This window comes from Portunus trituberculatus, chromosome 19 (genome assembly GCF_017591435.1).
Source record: "Portunus trituberculatus isolate SZX2019 chromosome 19, ASM1759143v1, whole genome shotgun sequence".
NCBI lineage: Eukaryota > Metazoa > Arthropoda > Malacostraca > Decapoda > Portunidae > Portunus > Portunus trituberculatus.
In genome coordinates this window covers 2,201,852-2,222,500 of record NC_059273.1, presented here as the reverse complement: position 1 = coordinate 2,222,500, position 20,649 = coordinate 2,201,852, and the positions used below count along the sequence as shown (strand labels likewise).

General features: G+C 40.7%; 1 protein-coding gene across 1 annotated transcript in view; it reads left to right on the top strand.

Moving 5' to 3' along the window:
- The window catches only part of LOC123505996 (kin of IRRE-like protein 1), a 45,241-nt gene extending 26,038 nt beyond the window's left edge, over positions 1-19,203 (top strand). The window contains 4 exon segments of the mRNA XM_045257804.1: positions 4,297-4,507; positions 8,620-8,757; positions 14,422-14,601; positions 17,116-19,203. Coding sequence (XP_045113739.1) covers positions 4,297-4,507; positions 8,620-8,757; positions 14,422-14,601; positions 17,116-17,567 — 981 coding nt within the window. The 3' untranslated portion in view covers positions 17,568-19,203.
- The last annotated feature ends 1,446 nt before the right edge of the window (positions 19,204-20,649 follow it).

The following is a 20,649-nucleotide window of genomic DNA, read 5'->3' as shown; positions in this document are numbered from 1 at the left end:
GTACCAATAAAACAATGGCAATAAACTGATCAGGTGTTGGGCCCCGCCGCGGTGAAGGTGTGGCTGTAATGCTGGCTATTCATTTTATGGTAACGTTGAGTAAGCAATCACTGATATATTTTATTTATTAATTGTATATTTTTTTATGACTTGGAAATAAGTAGGGTTTGTTGTACTGCTAACCTGTGTGTGTGTGTGTGTGTGTGTGTGTGTGTGTGTGTGTGTGTGTGTGTGTGTGTGTGTGTGTGTGTGTGTGTGTGTTATGTGCATTTTCAGCCATAGATGCACTCCTCTCATTCTCCAGTAAAAAAAAAATTTCAGCAACACACGAATTTAAGAACTTATGATAAAAATGATGAGAAAAATGAAAATACAGAACAATATAGATTTAACAACACATTAAAAAAAAATAACAACAAGACCACAAGATAGAAATACCAAAAATACACACGAGATCCACTAAAGAAAACGTAACATTGTAAACTTTCCCATTTTTGGAGTGTCTCACTATAACATTTTCAGAAACAAAAATTCTCACCCTTAAAAAAATAAATAAATAAAAAAAAAAAATAAATAAATAAATAAAATAAATAAATAAAATACACCAAATGAAGCTAAGATAATCTACTACCAGAAAACTAACACAACATCCACAAAAAAAAAAAAAACACGACAGATGATAGAAAATTCCTACAATATTTTCCCAGGCACTCGAGGACTTAGCAAGCACATTAACAGAAGAACGCTGCACTGCCTCTCTCCACAGGAAGCACACGAAGCCAGAGACACGAGAGGGAGAATGTGAGAAACTAGAACAATATCCCAGAATCCCTGACCTCCTTCCCCTCCCGCTCCTTCGCCCCATTCATTCAAGGGATTATTATGTGCTCGTAAGCTGTTTCCTAATCCAGCCCAATCTGTTTTGAGAGAGAGAGAGAGAGAGAGAGAGAGAGAGAGAGAGAGAGAGAGAGAGAGAGAGAGAGAGAGAGAGAGAGAGAGAGAGAGAGAGAGAGAGAGAGAGAGATGGGTGGGGGTATGCCATTAACATAAAACGGGAGGGAACTAATTGACGAGGAGGAGGAGAGGAGGACGAGGAGGAAGAGAAGGAGAACTACGACCACTGTGACGACGACTGCAAGGACAAAGACGACGGCGACAATAACGACTAAGCCATGCAAAGGTGAGGAAACGAGGACACAGAGATGCCGGAGGAAGTGGAGAAGTCACACGAGGATTAAGAGGATTTCAAGGAAGAGGAGGAGAAGGAGGAGGAAGTGATGGAGGGAGGTCACCCACAACACGCTATTCCTTCCCTAACTTCTTCACCTCTGCCAAAGTGTCCAACTCTGCTCCGCTTAACTCGATGTCTAAACTCATCGCACTGAAAGGTTATCCTGAGTGGCAAATTGAAGGGAAAGATGAAAAGTTGGAGTGAAAGAAACGTGAGTAGAGAACTGCAGTGAACAAAAGAGGCAAAGGTAATGGTAAAACGTAGAGGTGAAAGGAAAAATGAACACCAATGCAAATAATTATTAAAAATTCTTGGGTAAATGTATATAGGATTGAAAACAAATTAAAAGTGAGGCAACAAATGTCAAAGAAATATAAATGAATCGAGTACTATAAAAATAAACACCGTGGAAATATAGGGAATATGGAAATGGGGAAAATTCAATGACAGGAGAGGGGAAAAATAGCCACACAAATGTAAGAATGGAACAGAATAAACGAGACAAACAAATATACAAATAAATAAAATAAAACAAAGTATGACAATATTAATACTTTTTCCCTCCCCTCTTTTTATTTTATACAACACGAAAAGGGCAGGAAGTTTAAAACCAAAAATCAAAACGAAAAAAAATCAAATCAACTAACAAATAGATAAACTAATTAAATCCCTGTCATAAGCTGCGGTACAGTGGAACCATGCGCGCTTTGGGGTCTGAGGGGTCTCCAAGCGCACGGGTTCGAATCCTGTCCACGGTCCGAGTGTAGGTTGGGCTTCCTCACTCGGGGCAACGGTTTCCTAGCGGGTGGGCTTTGAGATAGGAGGAACCCTAAACAGTATCCCCTTTAGCCCATAAATTCCCGTGAAAAGCCCACTTGATATAAATAAAAAAAAATAAATAAAATAAAAATAAGAGAAGACAAGAATTTAAAAAGCAAACCCACACTTGAAAAAAAGTAAATCCATACGCAAATGCAAACAGGAATGACGAAGGACGAACACAAAGCAATAAGGAAGGAAGGTAATGAAAGTGAGAGTAAATACGACGGTTCAGTGCAAAGAAAGAGAAGAAAGAACAAGAGACAAGGGCAGGTGTGTGATTATTCCTGTCTTGTGTACATATAACACAATGAGGGGAAGGTAACTTATGAGAATGCTGTTAATAAGAATGTTCCTCCAGATTCTTTATGGTGTTTTCCTTCATTATTACTCCCGTGGTGACAATGGTGACACTGACACTGAGAATGGTGATGGTAATAATGACGACGATGGTAATGATGATGGTAATAACAAAAATATGAACAGAAATGGTAATAGAAAGAAATGAGGTGGGAAAAAGTGACTAACTGATTGTTTTTAATCTCTTTATTCGCCGCAGTATTTCTTTTCTCGCTACTGTCTACCACTAATTTCACACCATTTGCTTTTCTTATCTTCCTAACTGCTTGTCTATCACCTTCTCAAGACCTCGCTGCACAGGACTTTCTACATTGTGTCACCTGTGTTCTGTCCAGCCCTCTAATGCAAAAGTTAACCAGTACGTGTAAATTTTCATTACTTTCACTGGTAAACTCTGAATGACGTCAAGAGTGAAGTCTTAAGACACTATTTTTTTGGTCATTCTTTTGCCTCATTTCTTTAGAGATTGGTTCCTTGGTCAGCCATTTATTCCAACATAAAAAGTAAAAGTAATCACTACTACTACTACTACTACTACTACTACTAAATACTACTACTATTACTACTACTACTACTACTACCACTACTACTACTACTACTACTACTACTACAGTTAATCATGATAAGTATGATGAAAAATAACAATACACATGGAAGTAATTTATGGGGGCCCAGAGAGACACATGCACGGTCCTGCCGGCACATTTCATCATTAAAATGAATTGCATGTGAATATATATTTTTATTCGGTTTGATATTAAAATTAAAAATAGAATCTGTGCATGTTACAGGGGACCAACAAGGCAGGCACCACCACCACCACCACCACCACCCTCAACAACACCGTCATCACCATCACCGCTAGAATCATCAAAAGCATCACTGCCTTATTATCATTACTGTTATGGTCACCGTCACCAATAAACTCATTATCATCACTACCATCGTCCATTCACCTCTAATTTACCACAGCAGCACCATTACTATGCTACTCTACACTTACCATTACTACTATTACTATCACCACCACCATCACCACCACCACCACCACCACCACAACCACAGTAAATTAAAAACGAAAGCACATCTGTTTTAGGCTGTATGCAAATAATTTGTGTATGAACCACGTCTTTATCACGACACACACACACACACACACACACACACACACACACACACACACACACACACACACACACACACACACACACACACACACACACACCTATAATTATCTTTCGGGGAACAGGATATGGCACAGGCATTTCGTCCCTTAATTTTAGTGTGTTCCTGACCAGCCGAACAAGTAAAGAACAAAAATATATAATTATAAATGAATGTTCGCTTAGAAATTTCCTATACAATCCCAATTATTTTCCATCAATGACATTTGCTTTTTCTATTATTGACCCTCCTTTTCTTATTTTATTTTTCGTTGACCTAGACCAGCAATATTTTTTGCACAATAACAAACACAATCTCTGATAAGAATTCAAAACAAACAAGTCTATTAAAATCTCAGTCATATACAAACACCCCTTTGAAAATTTCGAATCCATTACGTGAATCTCCAGCAACGATTTTATTTTTTTTTTTACATAATAATAAACACAATCACTTATAGAAATTCTAAAGAAACAAGTTAATTAAAACATCAGGCAAACACAAACTCTCCTTCGAAAATAAAATAAAATTCCTTATGTGAATCTCCATTGCAACATAAACATTTGACCAACGATTGTTTTTCACATAATAAAAGAAAACACAATCTCTAATAAAAACTCAAAACAAATCCATCAAAAATCTCAGTCATATGCAAACACTACTTGGAAAATCACAAATTCCTTACGTGAATCTCCATTGCAACATCCCATTCCCCCTCACAGGTGTCATGGATAAGGCGGAAGGACCTACACGTGCTCACAACGGGCAACTTTACGTATACAACCGACACGAGGTTCCGCGCCCTGCACCTGCCCGGCTCACCCTTCTGGAGTCTGGAAGTGGACAGGCCTGCCATCACAGACTCCGGGGTGTACGAGTGTCAGGTGTCAACGCAGCCCAAGATCTTCAGGCGATTCAAACTCAGTGTTCTGGGTGAGTTGAAGGCGTGAGGTGAGGTAAACTGAAGTGTAAAGGAAGGGAATGAGGGGGAGGAGGGATACAAGGGAGGGGGAAAAGAATGGATGAATGGATGGATTTAAGATAAGGCACGGCAACAGCTTAGGTCATTTGGTGCCGCTACAATTTCTTAATTAAACCATATAGTCTATACAAAAAATAACTAAAACAATTAAAAACAAGGAAATTAAAAGTAACTAAAAATACTACGAAAACAATAAAACCAAATAAAACATTGAAATACATATAATGAAATAAAATTCACAAATTGGGGAGGGGAGGGAGAAAAGAAGAAGGTACTTTTATATCAACTTGTCTTACAGTTTTTCATATTTGTGGAGGTGTGGATAAGGGATAAGCTGAGGGATGGTAAAGTTTCAGGGTGGGTAAGCGAGAGGAAGATCAAAAGACAGGAAACGTGAGAGAGAGAGAGAGAGAGAGAGAGAGAGAGAGAGAGAGAGAGAGAGAGAGAGAGAGAGAGAGAGAGAGAGAGAGAGAGAGAGAGAGAGAGAGAGAGAGAGAGAGAGAGAGAGAGAGCAAAGTGAAGATAATGTAAATGAGTGGTGAAAAAGTTGTGGCTACATAACATGAAAAAAATATAAAGAAAATAACTGAATTAATTAAAAGGAAAAGAAAAATGACTATATATTCCTAAAGCAAAAAAAAAAAAAAAAGGACGAAAATTGAAGTAGATAGACAAGAGGAACAAATAAGTGAGAATAGTAAAGAATAAACACTGATTAAAAATAATGTTAGTGGAAGTAAAACAAGGAATAGAGAAGGGTGGACTAGAAGCAGGCGAGTATGTGGATGACTATGGATGATGAAAGTATGAAGATAAAGACAGGAGATGAGCAAAGGAGGGGTACAGTGGAGTAAAGCAAGGGAGGGGAAGGATAAGGGAACAGACGAGAGTGGTGGGGAGACATTCCTTACATCACTGCTGAAGGAAAAGAAGGAAAAGAAAAGAAACTAAGACGAGATATTGGAGAGGAAAGACGAAAAATGGAAAAACAGACGGAAGAAATGAGAGAGAGAGAGAGAGAGAGAGAGAGAGAGAGAGAGAGAGAGAGAGAGAGAGAGAGATTTGAAGGGAACATGAAGAGATTGTACCCGAGATGAAGGGAAGAGGAACTGAAGGAAGGACTGGATAAGAGAAGGAGAGAGGGAGGGAGGGAGGGAGAGAACAGGGAGAGAGAGAGAGAAGAGAGAGAGAGAGAGAGAGAGAGAGAGAGAGAGAGAGAGAGAGAGAGAGAGAGAGAGAGAGAAGGAATCACTGGTTATGGGAGAATTGCAAACGTGAGGTGGGAGAAAGAATGAGAAGAGAGAGAGAGAGAGAGAGAGAGAGAGAGAGAGAGAGAGAGAGAGAGAGAGAGAGAGAGAGAGAGAGAGAGAGAGAGAGAGAGAGAGAGAGAGAGAGAGAGGTGAGGGTACACATTCATACATACTTTACAGTTTTTATCTTTTCATATTTGTTTTAGCTTACCATGTGTCGTCCGTTTTCTGTCACCATACTTAAACATGCTTAAGTATTCACCATTTGTATCCCAGCAGGAAAATGGTCTTACTGTACAATCGGTAATTTGTTTTTCCTATTTTATTTCATTTTCATCAAGTATTACCATTTCAGGAGAACCTAACTCTGATTCCCTTTGCTTTCCATTCAGAGTTCATGAGGGAAAGAAAGAAAGATTTTATTTTGAGTTCACAATTACCTTTACATTCATGACTATTTCACTAGAGACTTTGCAGAATGTCGTCTCTCTCTCTCTCTCTCTCTCTCTCTCGCTTTCTCCTTTCGTTAATTGCTCTTGTTTTTTGTTTTTTGTTTATATTTTCTCAACTATTGATAATCCTCTTTTCGGTGGATTAACGAGATTTTTCATTCGAATTTCCAAAAATGAAAGTATTATTATTATTATTAGTAGTAGTAGTAGTAGTAGTAGTAGTAGTAGTAGTAGTAGTAGTAGTAGTAGTAGTAGTAGTAGTAGTAGTAGTAGTAGTAGTAGTAGTAGTAGTAGTAGTAGTAGTAGTAGTAGTAGTAGTAGTAGTAGTAGTAGTAGTAGTAGTAGTAGTAGTAGTAGTAGTAGTAGATCATCATTCGTCAACAACAACAGCTTTAACTACTACTACTACTACTACTACTACTACTACTACTACTACTACTACTACTACGACACTACAACTATCCATTTCCCATTTTTTTTCTTTTCCTTTTAATGAGAAAAATAATAAAAACCAACAAATTACACTGATAGAAAACAAAGCCATCAGTTTCATTAATGACAAACACTATTTAATATTTCTGCTGTAATGTATTGAGATTTTTTCCCAACATCAATAATCAAGTTATTTCTCTCCCCTCACTTTCTCTTGTCATTCCCCTCTCCCTCCCCTCTCTTTACCCTCTGCTTCTACTTCTATTTCCTTTTACTTCTGGGTATCTCCGTTTTCACCTCTCTCACTCTGTTTCCCTGTCTCTCTCTCTCTCTCTCTCTCTCTCTCTCTCTCTCTCTCTCTCTCTCTCTCTCTCTCTCTCTCTGTCTTGACTATGAAATTAATTATTATCTACCATATCTGTTACGTTTTTTGCTCAATTTTCTCCTGTTCCCCATCTTCCTTCCTCCCCTTCTCTTTCTCTCTCAATTATTTAATCATTTATCTTCCTTCCTTCCTTCCTTCCTTCCTTCTGCTTCACTGATTTAATACATATCCACTTCAATCTTCTCTTCCGTTGTTATTCTTTTCTATTTTGCTTCCTCCGTTTCCCATATTCATTTTTTTTCTTCTTTACTTACCGATATTCTACTTTTGTATTGCTTTCTGTGTTTTTTTTATATATTTTTACCTTCTCTCTTTTTCTTTTTCTCCTTTTTCTTATCTTTTCTCTTTTTGTCTCTCCCTCCTCCCTCTTTTTCACATATGGTGCTTCCTTCTCCTCCATTTCTTCTTCCCTTACCTTTGCATTCCTCTCACTTCCTCTTTCTTTCTCAATTCACTTATTCCTTTCCCTCTCTTCGTTGCCATCTCCTCTCCTCCTCCTCCTCCTCCTCCAATTTCCTTCTCCGTCTTCTGGTGTTTTCTTACACTCCATTTTTCAATCACAATTACCCTTACCTGTCTTTTATTCACCTCTCCTATTCCCTTTTCGCCACGTCACCTTTCAATCTCTGCCTTTACTGCTTCTCCTCCCTTCCTCTTATCACTTTCCTTATTCTCTCTCTCTCTGTCTGTCTGTCTGTCTGTCTCTCTCTCTCTCTCTCTCTCTCCCACATTCTTTCTTTGGTTTCCCTCTCGTCTCTTACTTTCGTCTTTTCTCGCTTTCCCGCTTCCCTTTACACTTTCATTCCATCTCTTCAATTCAATTCCTCTTTCACTATCTTGTTTTTTTTTTTTTTGCCTTCCTATCTCTTCTTCATCCTTCCTTCTTGCTCTCCTCCTCCTCGTCCTCCTCCTCCTTCGCATCTTTCTCTTTCATCTACATGCTTTCCTTCTTCCTTCTTTACAACAATTCTACCTCTAACTATCGTCTTGCTTTTATCATTCTATTGGTCATTCATCCTTCCTTCTTCTTATATCTTACTTTTCTTTCACCTCTTTTCTTTCTTTTATTTCGCTCACTTCGATCTCCCGCCTTATTCTCCTTTATTTATTTTACTTCATATGTTAATTCCATTTCTTCTTTTCGTCTCCCACAACTTCCACTTTATCTTATACTTTCATCTAATCACCTCCTCCTCCTCCTCCTCCTCCTCCTCTTCCTCTTCCTCCTCCTCCTATTCCATATCCTACTACTACTTTCCATCCTTTCTCTATTTCCGTCTCCACATCCTCCTTCTCCCATTTCTCTTTCACCTCTTCCTATTCTCCCCACCACTATATCCCTCTTCTCTTCGTGTCCTCGTCCTTCCACTCTTCCTTCGTCTCTTTCTCTTTCTTCCCATTCTCTTTCGTCTCTTATTAATTCCTTTCTCTTCCTTCCGTCTCATCTTACTTTCCGTCCTCTTTCCCCCCACTCCTCTTACGCCTACTTTATTTACACCTCCTCCTCCTCCTCCTCCTCCTCCTCTTCCTCCTCTTTCTCGCAGTTCCAAGCGCCACCATCACTGGAACCCGGGAGATTTTCATGAAAGCTGGGAGTGACATCAACATTACTTGCGTGGTGAAGGGCGCCATCAGGGGAGCGCCCATCACCTGGTACCACGTGCTGCCCCGCCCATCATCACGTGAGTATGAATGGGGAATGGTAGAGGGTTTGAAGGGAAAGGTCTGGGAAGGGGATGTGTAGATGCATGGGTAAATGGGTTGGAGAAATCCATTAGGGGTAAGAGGAGCGTATGTGGAAGTTATAGTGTAATATATGGACATATTTGGAAAGAGTAAAGGGAAAAAAACGTACAAAGGAAGTAGGAAAATGGTTAGAAAGAGGAAAAACTTAATAAATGGGAGATAGAAGAAGGGATAAAAAGGAAAGATGATATTAGTAAAAAAAAAAAAAGTTAGATCCAGAGTTGATGGAGGAATGCTGGAGAGGTGAGGGAAAAAAAGGGGTTTTAATTGGTAGACTCAAAATGGTTCTTTACATATGGAGTTTGTTATCTCTCTCTCTCTCTCTCTCTCTCTCTCTCTCTCTCTCTCTCTCTCTCCAATCTCTCTGTGTCATTCGGTGGTTTTTCTGCCTGGGTTTATTCCTCAGCGTGTCACTTTGTCTCCCTTTGTCAGACTGCCGTGTGTCTCTGTCCCTCAGTCTATTAACGTCAGTCGCGGGAGGAGGATGTTGCTCCTGTTTTGTCCTTCCCTCGCGTCGATGCTCTTGTCATGCCTACGTCTCTTTACATTTCCCTCTCTTTTTTCTCACAGTTCTTTTCTTCCTCGCGGACCGTTTGTTCGTCTTTTGAGCGTTTGTCGTGAATTATTCTGTCCGTGTTCTTTTGTCTTCGTCTGCTTTTCTCTCTCTCTCTTTTCTTTCTCTCTCTTATGGTTCTCTTTCTTTTATGCTGAACATTATATTTTCACTGTCATATTTCGTAACTTCAAAGGAAAAACTGTGCAATGTCTTTTATACATCCTTTTTCTCACTCATATTTTGCATCGCTGATTAAATTTCAGTGGCATTTCAATGAATTTACATTACTTGTGTATTGCATGCATGTGTTGCTTCGTAATTTAGTCAGTCATCGCTGTCATCAATTTGTATTCGCGTATATTTCACCCGTCCTTAATTCCCTCCACGCCTGTTCATCTTCCTCCCTCATCTACTCGTTCCTCACGCATATAATTTCCCTTTATTCAAGTGGTTTATCCCCTCCGCCCCTCCCTCCTCCATCAATCAGACTCTACGATCCTCCATCATCCCCTTCGTTCCTCCAGCACTTTCCTCACACATCCATACTGCTCCCTGCACCACCACCATCACCACCACCAACCAGTAACACGCACGCTAACCTCCAACATTCCCTCAAACACATTTATCTACCTTCTCATTAGATCTGATTGAGTACCATACAGATAACCTCCCAAGGGTCAAGATGTTTCCTGATTCTTGTTCTCCCTTTGTGTTCCCTTAGTGTGATTTATCTATAAGTTATAGTTAACCCCTTCAGTGCTGAGATGCATTTTTCATTGAGTCTTGTGTACGATTAGACGATTTTATTGACATTAGGAAGGGTGTATGGAGCTCAGAAGATTAATAGCCACAGTCTTCACTATCTTATCCGCCCCACATAAGTTTCTTAAGCTGTATAAAATCACCAAATAGTAACCAGAAAGATACGCGTCATGGTACTGAAGAGGTTAAGCGTTGAGTAACCAGCCTTATTTACATCTACTATTAGGAAGAGAGCAACCAGAGCAACCAGCCATAATGTGAATCGCATTAGAAATCACACATCCATATCTAAAATCTTACTGTTTACTACTTTCCTCAACCTTAAGAGCTGTACATGCTGATAATCTAGTGACACGTGATGAATTTCGAATTAAAGAGGGAGGTATCAAGACATTTGCTCCCTAATTCTGGTTAACTCTCTACTTACCCTTTAGAGAACCAGCACTCAAGTAGGCCTTTTTATCAATATTGTGTTCCTCTTGGCTGGCCTTCTCCCCTGCATGAAATAAAACTTATGAAGAAGAAACGATACACACTGAGAAAATAAGTGTAGCAGACAGACTATCTTATCAATATTGTAAAACTAACATCACCAATACTCAAATATCAAAAAAAAGATCTACCACTTTAATATCTCCACTTTCACTTCCTGTAACATTTCCCACCACCACCAAAAAAACGCCATCCCTTTTCACCACCACCACCACCACCACTACTAGTTTGTTTACACCTGTTGCGTTGTCGATGCGCATTTGTTTCTCTTAGCCGACTCTCCCGCGTTTGTTGATCTTCCTTCTATTCATCTCTGCGCGGAGTTACGCCACCAAGGGCCCCCATCTTTACAAGTCCCGCCCTCTGGAAAGATTGGAAAAATAAAAGCCCCCCAGAGACAGAAAATGGACGGTGAAAAGAAAAGAAAGAGAAAGAAAACGGAAAAAAGAACAATGATGGAGTGAGATTACATTTTTTTAAAGAATTTGGTCTGTTATTTTTTTCTGTTTCTGGTTTCCTATATTTCATTTTCCTTATTTTTCTTTTGGTATTGTTTTTTCCTCTCCTTTTTTCTTTGCATCTCTCTCTCACTCTCTCTCTCTCTCTCTCTCTCTCTCTCTCTCTCTCTCTCTCTCTCTCTCTTAAACTTACCACGCGAGAATTTTTTCCTGGCACTTTTCTTTATGTTTCCATCACTTCCTTCTTTCCGATAAAACACTTTGCAAACGATTTCAGTTCATTTTTTTCCCTTTCTTTTTCCTTTACCACTACTTCCTCATTCTCTCTCTCTCTCTCTCTCTCTCTCTCTCTCTCTCTCTCTCTCTCTCTCTCTCTCTTAACCGTAACTTTACCGAATAGACTGAGAGAGATAGATAGCTGGATAGATAGATAGATAGACGGATAGATAGATAAATAGATAGATAGATAGATAGATAGATAGATAGATAGATAGAGAGAGAGAGAGAGAGAGAGAGAGAGAGAGAGAGAGAGAGAGAGAGAGAGAGAGAATATGTATATAATAAAAATGGTCGCAAACTCGGCCGCGCAACTTTCACATCCAAACAAAACATCCTAAAACGCTTCATATTAATTCAAAATAGTTTCACCAACCACCACCACCACCACCACCACCACCACCACCACCACCACCACCACATTAACGAATAATCTCCAGATGACCTAAAAAAAAAAATAAATAAATAAGCTCCCTCTTAAATAAATAAATAAAACTCCCTTACACTTATATTTTTTTCTCACTTCTTTTACTTGTCAAATTTCGGAACACGTTTTCTATGTAACAAATGGCTGTTTTGAGGCTCACTTCGCAACGCCTCACTTTCTTTACATAATGGTAGGCCTAAAAAATGTATTCAGGAGGCCTAGGAAAAATGTAGTGCTTCGTTTCACCTAAATCTTTAAAAATATATGTATAGGAAAGTCGTCTGTCCTTTCTCATTTAATATTAAGTTGTTTTTAAATGTTGTGTGGAGAGAGAGAGAGAGAGAGAGAGAGAGAGAGAGAGAGAGAGAGAGAGAGAGAGAGAGAGAGAGAGTTTTTGATTGTGGTTTATCATTATTCTTTTCCTTCTGTTTAATGTCTTCGACCCCAAGGATATTCTCTCTCTCTCTCTCTCTCTCTCTCTCTCTCTCTCTCTCTCTCTCTCTCTCTCTCTCTCTCTCTATCTATCTATCTATCTATCTATCCCTATCTATTTTCAAGACTTTTTTCCATTCTCATACCTCTAGTTTTTTTTTCAAGATATTAAGCAACTGACAAAGAGAGAGAGAGAGAGAGTGTGTGTGTGTGTGTGTGTGTGTGTGTGTGTGTGTGTGTGTGTGTGTGTGTGTGTGTGTGTGTGTGTGTGTTTTATTCATGATTCTATCAATAGCAAAAAAAATCGTCAATAAACTTTACAATAAGTCGTAGAATAGAAAAAAAAAGTTAAGGATACGTCATAAACACTAGAAACCTAACAGTACTTAATCTCTCTCTCTCTCTCTCTCTCTCTCTCTCTCTCTCTCTCTCTCTCTCTCTCTCTCTCTCTCTCTCTCTCACACACACTTTCATATACAAATACATGCTAGTCCCATAATTCTGTCTTGATCCACGAGATAGGAATTGTTTCAGGGTCTTATACAAGTTCCCGTTTGGAATGATGTACAGGGCGAGGGAGGGGAACAGAGACGGGAAGAGGAAGAGGCTGCAAACGATGAGGATTAGCACCGACAGTAAGAGGAGGAGGAGGAGGAGGAGGAGGAGGAGGAGGAGGAAAGGAAGAGAAGGAGTAAAGAAGAACAAAACTTTCAAAAACACGGAGATCAGAAACTGGTAACAGAAGAGGAGGGCAAAGTAAAGGAGGAAAAGGAGAACAAGGAGTAGGATAGAGAGAAGAGGGAGGAGGAGGAGGAGAAAGAAGAGGAGGAAGAAGAGAAGGATGGCTGTAAGGAAGAGTAAGGAAACTTTGACAAACACTAGGAGGAGGTAGAGAAACTTGATTGTTATCTGAAGGAGAAACTTGAATATGGACTGAAGGAGAAACAGGAGGAGAAAGAGAGGAGGAGGAGGAGGAGGAGGAGGAGGATAAGGAGGAGGAAGAGGAGGAAGAGGAAGACAACATTCCCCGACAGCGTGTTTATCGTTCTCAGTTGTCCAAAGCGAAATTAACTCAGCAAGTCCGTCTTTTTTAATAATATTTGGTTGAGAGACAGACACTCCGCTGCAATGCATTTCGGAACTGCCAAGGACGATTGCAGTAGTAGTAGTAGTAGTAGTAGTGGTGGTGGTGGTGGTGATGGTAGTCGTAGTAGTAGTAGTAGTAGTAGTAGTAGTAGTAGTAGTAGTAGTAGTAGTAGTAGAAGTAGTAATAGTAGTGGTGGTGGTGGTGGTGGAAGTCGTAATAGTAGTAGTAGTAGTAGTAGTAGTAGTAAAGACAGCATTTTTATGTCCCTTATCATAAAAAATTTTAATCAACAATATAAATCTTCACTTTGCCTCTCACGATAACAAAAGAAAGAAAATAACAAAAAACAGGACTAAATTCTTCATAATAACGACGAAAATCTATAAGACAACAAAGAGACAGCAATTTTAGTGACACGCGAGGCCATTGTGAACCGTGTACCGCTGCGAGCCATTTAGCGCTGTTGGCTGGGGTCCCTACCAACACCCTGGCGCCTCATCCTCTAGATTTATATACTCTGCCTTTTGTAGAGCCAACCCATAATAGAAATAAGGTGCTCGGGGGTAAGTTATCGCATGGTTTAGTGCTACTCGTTGTAAAAGTAACGTTGGAGGGATCGAACGGGAGTGTAACAAATAGTGGAGGTCGTAGAAGACTGTCTGGCTATCCTTGAGTCTTGTACTATTGAAAATTTGTTCGTGATTCAGACCTTTAATTTTGGGTGGAGATTTTTAAGTACTTTTTGTGATTCTTTTTTTGTTCTGGTTTCTGATTCCCTGTCCTGTTTTGCTTTTAATGTTTTGCATGTCATATTTTCTGGTTGTTCGTTCTCTCACTTTGTATTTTCCAAGGTACCGACAGAATTTTTTTTGTCTGCTTCTTACACGTTGTTATATTTGTTTCCTTCCATCCTGGGCATTACAATCACCTCTTCATTGTTACGTGGCTTTGACGAGTGACTCAATTATCCATCCTTGCCATTTCCAGACATATCCCTACTCCACATGATCCACTCGCCACAGCTCCACAATCATCTCCTCCATATCACAGCACGAGTCGTCTGTCTTTACCATAGTGCTCACACCTCCCCGCTCCTCCTCTTCCCTTCAGAGAAGGAGGAGATAGTGGAGATCAATGCGGGAGGGCGAGGCGGCGTCCAGCTGGTGACCGACAAGAACTCCGGTACCAGCTGGCTCTTGGTCAACCACGCCACCTGGAGGGACGCTGGGAACTACACGTGTGCGACCGTCCACGCCACACCAGCCTCTGTGTCCGTCCACGTCCTCGACGGTGGGTGTCGTGTGTGTGTGTGTGTGTGTGTGTGTGTGTGTGTGTGTGTGTGTGTGTGTGTGTGTGTGTGTGTGTACGTTTATGTCTAACGTATACACTTTGCCACAACACACAACGGCTGCCTTGTACTATTGCTAAACGTAGAGTCACAATCATCACTCCTGAATCACCAGTTAAGAGTCCTCCATCGTGGTCACACGGAACGCGGCGAAGGGGTTCCCAGTCCTTGGCGTGGGTACTGGGACAAAAAGGCGGCTCGAGTTATCTCCCAACTTGTGGAAATGGATCGTCTAATGCGTCCACATTTTCTATCAGGGAATGGCGGAGAGACGCACTCAATTTTGCCTTTATACCCACTCCTGCGAAACCTATTGTATGAAAAAGGTATCCACTGGGAAGAGTTTAGTGTTATTGCGTCTACACTGCTACCACTGCCGCAATCCTCTTCACCACCATTATCTTCTCCAGTCTACACTACCACTAAACTACTACTATCACCACGGCTTTCTTCTACACCATCACTGTACTGCCACTGTCACCACTTAAGTCCCCATACTAACACTAATATAATGTTCACCACCAACACACACTATTACCACACTATCATTCCTCACCATCATACACCACTATCACCAACTCTTCCCCTTCCAGCTCTTGCACTATCTCCACCACCACCCCTACCACACACCACCACAAATATTATCTACAGCAATATCATCTCCTCCCTCTCCCCTCACTCCTCCTTCACTACCACATCCAATATCAACAAACAATATCACGTCACTTAATTTCTTCTCTCTGATCGACAAATTTACATACAAAGCTCCTACTTCTCTTCATCTGATTCTGACGCGTCGCCGAGCAATGCGTGATGGAGTAATGGAAGGCAAGAGTCTCTCAACAACTTTCAAATTATAATCCTGCAGTGATCGGAAGTTTATGGATGAATACTTAACACGAACAAGACAGACAGATAGAATGAGATATACACAGATAGACAGATAAAAGACAGGCAGGCAGGCAAGTAAACAGATAAATTGAGAAGTAGACAAGTGTTACAGACAGGAAGAAAGATACAGAAAAAAAAAGACGAGCAAGCAGACAGACACAGATAGATAGATGTTATGAAAGAGATAAGTAGACACACACAGAAAGACAGACAGGCAGGAAGGACGGTAAAAAGGCAACACAGACAGACAGAGACACGGACAGAGAGACAGAAAGGGACAAACACACACAAAAAAAAGCATATACAAATTTACCACTGACCCAAAAAAACGCAAAACTAAAAAAAACCTATCCCAAGAGAGACACGAAGCCAGAAAAAAAGAAAAGAAAAGGAAAAAAATAAGTGTGGTCCTTCAATATCACTCCCTGGAGGCAATAAACTCGCATTAATTACACCACATTATGAACAACTGTTTCCAAGTCACCTAACAAACCTTCATTAAATGGCGAGGCACTTGGGGACAGCGAGAGAGAGAGAGAGAGAGAGAGAGAGAGAGAGAGAGAGAGAGAGAGAGAGAGAGAGAGAGAGAGAGAGAGAGAGAGAGAGAGAGAGAGAGAGAGAGAGAGAGAGAGAGAGAGGTGAATTACTCTCTCTTTCTCTCTCATTCTAACTAACACGCCTTCATGAACATCAGTCGAGGTGGAATGCGGAGGCTAAGGAACAGTATGTGTGTGTGTGTGTGTGTGTGTGTGTGTGTGTGTGTGTGTGTGTGTGTGTGTGTGTGTGTGTGTGTGTGTGTGTGTGTGTGTGTGTGTATTTTAACGGAAAATTTTCATGACTCTCTCTCTCTCTCTCTCTCTCTCTCTCTCTCTCTCTCTCTCTCTCTCTCTCTCTCTCTCTCTCTCTCTCTCTCTTTAAAGATAAACTCTAAGATCATATACGCTCAGTGTCAGATCTTTTCTTTTATTTATCTATACTCCTCCTCCTCCTCCTCCTCCTCCTCCTCCTCCTCCTCCTCCTCCTCCTCCTCCTCCTCCTCCTCCTGCCCCTCCTCCTCGTGTCCTTCCATTACTCTCTTTTCAATATTTTCATGCTTGTGTCATTCCCTCGATGCACAAATTCTTTCGTCTAAAAAATAAAATAAAATACAAAACACATTTCCCATAAAGCATCGTTCAGTATAATGTTTTCGCCATTTCGTTCCTCGTTCTTCCATGATTACATTTCTTCTTCACACTTTCTTGCAATAGTCGCCTTTATATTTCAGTCGTCTTAGGGTGTTTCGTTCCCCAAATCCGCCTTCTATCCCTTTCCTTTTAGGTACTGTGCCCTCCTTCATCCCTTTAATCCTTTATTCTTCTCGGTCGATTCATTTCTTCTTTACCCTCACTTTCTTTACACCTTCACCGTCCTTCCTCTCTTTGTTTCATCCCTTGCCGCTGTCTTCACTTCGTTTCACTTCCGTATTTCTGATTCTTTTACATATTCCTCCTGCACTCCTCCACAACATTTATTTCTTTTTCTCAATAGCATTTCGTACCCCTGATCCCTTTTATTCCCCCCAGAAGAGGCCCCAGCCGAGCTCCACCACGACCCCGAACCGAGTGGGGCCAAGAACCGCGCCCCAGGAACCCCCGCGCTACCATTCCTGCTGTTAGGTCTCCATCGCCTGCTAGGAAGGGACGGACCGAGAGCGTGGTGCATTTGTGCCCTCCTTGCAGCCTTCTTAATGCTCCCCACCACCCCCAGGGGCACGAGGGGACTTCAGGACGCCTCTTGCACCAGTAGAGAGTCCAAGGAATCATCCAGAGTCAAAGTGAGGGATGATAAGAGAGTCCTAAGGGTCACTCTCCTACAGGCTCTTAAGTTTCCTTCTGAACGAGTTAACGAGATCTCCTCCTCTTCTTGCCCTCCTTCTTCCTTTTTCTCTCTTCTCCATCATAGCATTCCGGCGTCTACCTCCATGACCTTACTCCGCGCACCCTCCCACGCCCGCACGACACACCCACTGCTCTAGTCGACGGCAGGGCGTGTGGAATAAAGGGCTTGGGGCTTATCTTTTCTTTCCCCTTCTTTATGTACTCGTGTGGCGCGTTGGCTGGGCTATGAATCGTGGAAAGAAGGGTGTGCTGTGTTTGTTGTCCCTCCCTCATGCATGTGTAAAAAAAATGTGTTGTCCTTTGCTCTGAATTACCCTTCAAACACACACACACACACACACACACACACACACACACACACACACACACACACACACACACACACACACACACACACACACAGTCACTCACGCACTCACAACCATACACACCCACTCCACTGTTTGTAAATATATTTTTAGGGACATGTACAGTATATAACTCAGTGTACTTTTTTTCATTCAGTCAAAAATATATATACATGAAAAAAATCCCGTCATAAGTAAAGGTAAAAGGGAAATATCATGGGAAAAATGCTACAGTATTCAACTCTATCCCTCGTAAACATGTATTTCGACGTTAAAGTCTCAAATAATTCTCTCTCTCTCTCTCTCTCTCTCTCTCTCTCTCTCTCTCTCTCACACACACACACACACACAAATGAATATATTAAACTTAATTAAAAAATGGAGAAAAAGACGAAAGAGAGATATCTGAAAGGAAAAGAAAATTAGAGAAATGAGATCAAGATTTATAAAGAAACATATTTAAAATGAAGAAATACACATAATTAAGCAAGAAAACTGTGTAGGTACTGCATTGAATGAAAGAGATCAAGGGAAACAAATAAAAAAAATTGCACCATATGAACAAAAAGACACGTATTGGTAAAAGAAACAGAGAGAAAAAAAGTAAGTATTTAATTTCATATCCTGCTAATTCTTAAAGGAGAACCAAAGGAAGAAATTATATTGGGATTCAAACCTAGAAAAATGTTAATCATAATGAGCAAAAATGTTATTCCCTGAGTCACCATAAGCTAGATAAATATCGAAATACTGTAACAAGAAAAAGAATTTAAAGCAATAAAACAATGAATTATAATTTCTTCTTATCTGCGGAGAGAGAAAGTTGGAAAAATGTGGAAGTTAATGAAGCTTGAGAACTTAGGATTCTCTCTCTCTCTCTCTCTCTCTCTCTCTCTCTCTCTCTCTCTCTCTCTCTCTCTCTCTCTCTCTCTCTCTCTCTGAATAAATTAATCCCCATCTTTCATCTCCTATCCACTTCTCTTTCAACTTCTTCTATTTAATTTTCTGATACAGATTATCTCTCATATCCTTAACTTTATCTTCAAACTTCTCCTCTCCCTCTCCCTCTCTCTCTCTCTCTCTCTTGTAGTTTCTTTCAAAAGCCTTCGCAGAATTTCATGTTTTCAAAATATCTTCTATTGGTTTAAAAATGTGCATATTTCACTCCTATCGTCTCTTGCATCCTCTTACAAACAGTCCCCTCCCTCTTCTCTTCTTCTTCCTCTTCCTCCTCCTCGTCTTCTTCTACCTCCTCGTCTTCCATCTGCTCTTCATGCATTTTCCTTTTCTTCTCTTTGAATCTGTGGTGTTCAAGGGCTCTTAATTCCGTGAAAAGTGGAACTACAGAAAGAAAGAAAAGAAATAAAAAGGTAAAGGAAAAAAGGAAAGTGCACAGGTGAGACAAGAGGAGGAGGAGGAGGAAGAAGTGGAGAAGGAGGAGGAGGAGGAGGAAGAGGAGGAGGAGGAGGAGGAGGAGGAGGAGGAGGAGGAGGAGGAGGAGGAGGAGGAGGAGGAGGAGGAGGAGAAGTAGAAGGAGGAGGAAAAAAATAGGATTGCATATCACATGTATAGACAGAGAGAGAGAGAGAGAGAGAGAGAGAGAGAGAGAGAGAGAGAGAGAGAGAGAGAGAGAGAGAGTGTGTGTGTGTGTGTTTGTGTGTGTGTGAGAGAGAGAGAGAGAGTATGTGCCTTTAACAGAGAAGAAGGGAGACAAATCAATGTGGTTTTAGAGGAATTCTGTGGCGCATAATACAAGAAGAATGCGAGGAAGCGAGAGGGAAGGAAGGAAGAGCGGAAGGATTGAGTGAGACATGAATAGCAGATGGAGGCGACGAAAGGGAACGAAATGAAGCAAAAAGAGAAAAAAAAAAGAGACCAAGGTGAATGGAGTAAATGATCATGAGGAATGGGAGAAGTGGGAGTAAAAGAGAGTGGAGTGGAAAATATGCAAAATAAGTTTTAAAAATGCGACAAACTTTTCCATCCCACCTCAAAATTCACGGACGAAAACAGTAAGGAGAAAAAGAATAGAAAATGTAAATTTGTCACTTGAAAGATACCAATGAAAGGAAATGGGAAAAAAATGACTTGAAAGGAAGGAAGATAGAAGGAAGAAAGGAAACATGGACAAAAAAAAATGATATCAAAATGTACATGAATATCACCAAGAAGAGCATAGAAGAGAGAAGATAAAGAGGGAAGAAATAAGATACGAAGAGGAAGGAGAGGAGGAGGCAGGAAGAGGAGGAGGAAGACTAGAAGGGGAGCGGGTTTAATATCGTATGAGGAAGCGAACATGTGAGTGTGTGTTTGTGTCGACAGAACTTTGATTGATGAACGGTGCTTATTGTGTGTGTGTGCTTGTGTGTGTGTGTGTGTGTGTGTGTGTGTGTGTGTGTGTGTGTGTGAGAGAGAGAGAGAGAGAGAGAGAGAGAGAGAGAGAGAGAGAGAGAGAGAGAGAGAGAGAGAGAGAGAGAGAGAGAGAGAGAGAGAGAGAGAGAGAGAGAGACACACACACACACACACACACTAAAAAAAGACACACGAGGAAAATAACAGAGAAAAGTGTAATGGAAACGAAGTTCACATGAAAAAAATACACATACATAAATAACAATTGCATTTTTTTCTCTCTCTCTTTCTCTCTTATCAAATTGAGTTTACGAAAAAAAATATTTATTGCAACATATCTACCATTCTCTCTCTCTCTCTCTCTCTCTCTCTCTCTCTCTCTCTCTCTCTGGCAACGCTTCTTTTCCCATCAAACACGAGTAACTTCGGTGTCATTAGCAAGACCAAACCTCTCATACATGCCTCCATTCCTCCCTCTTACCTCCCTCTCTTCTCTCTTTCCATTCATTCCCTCTCTCTC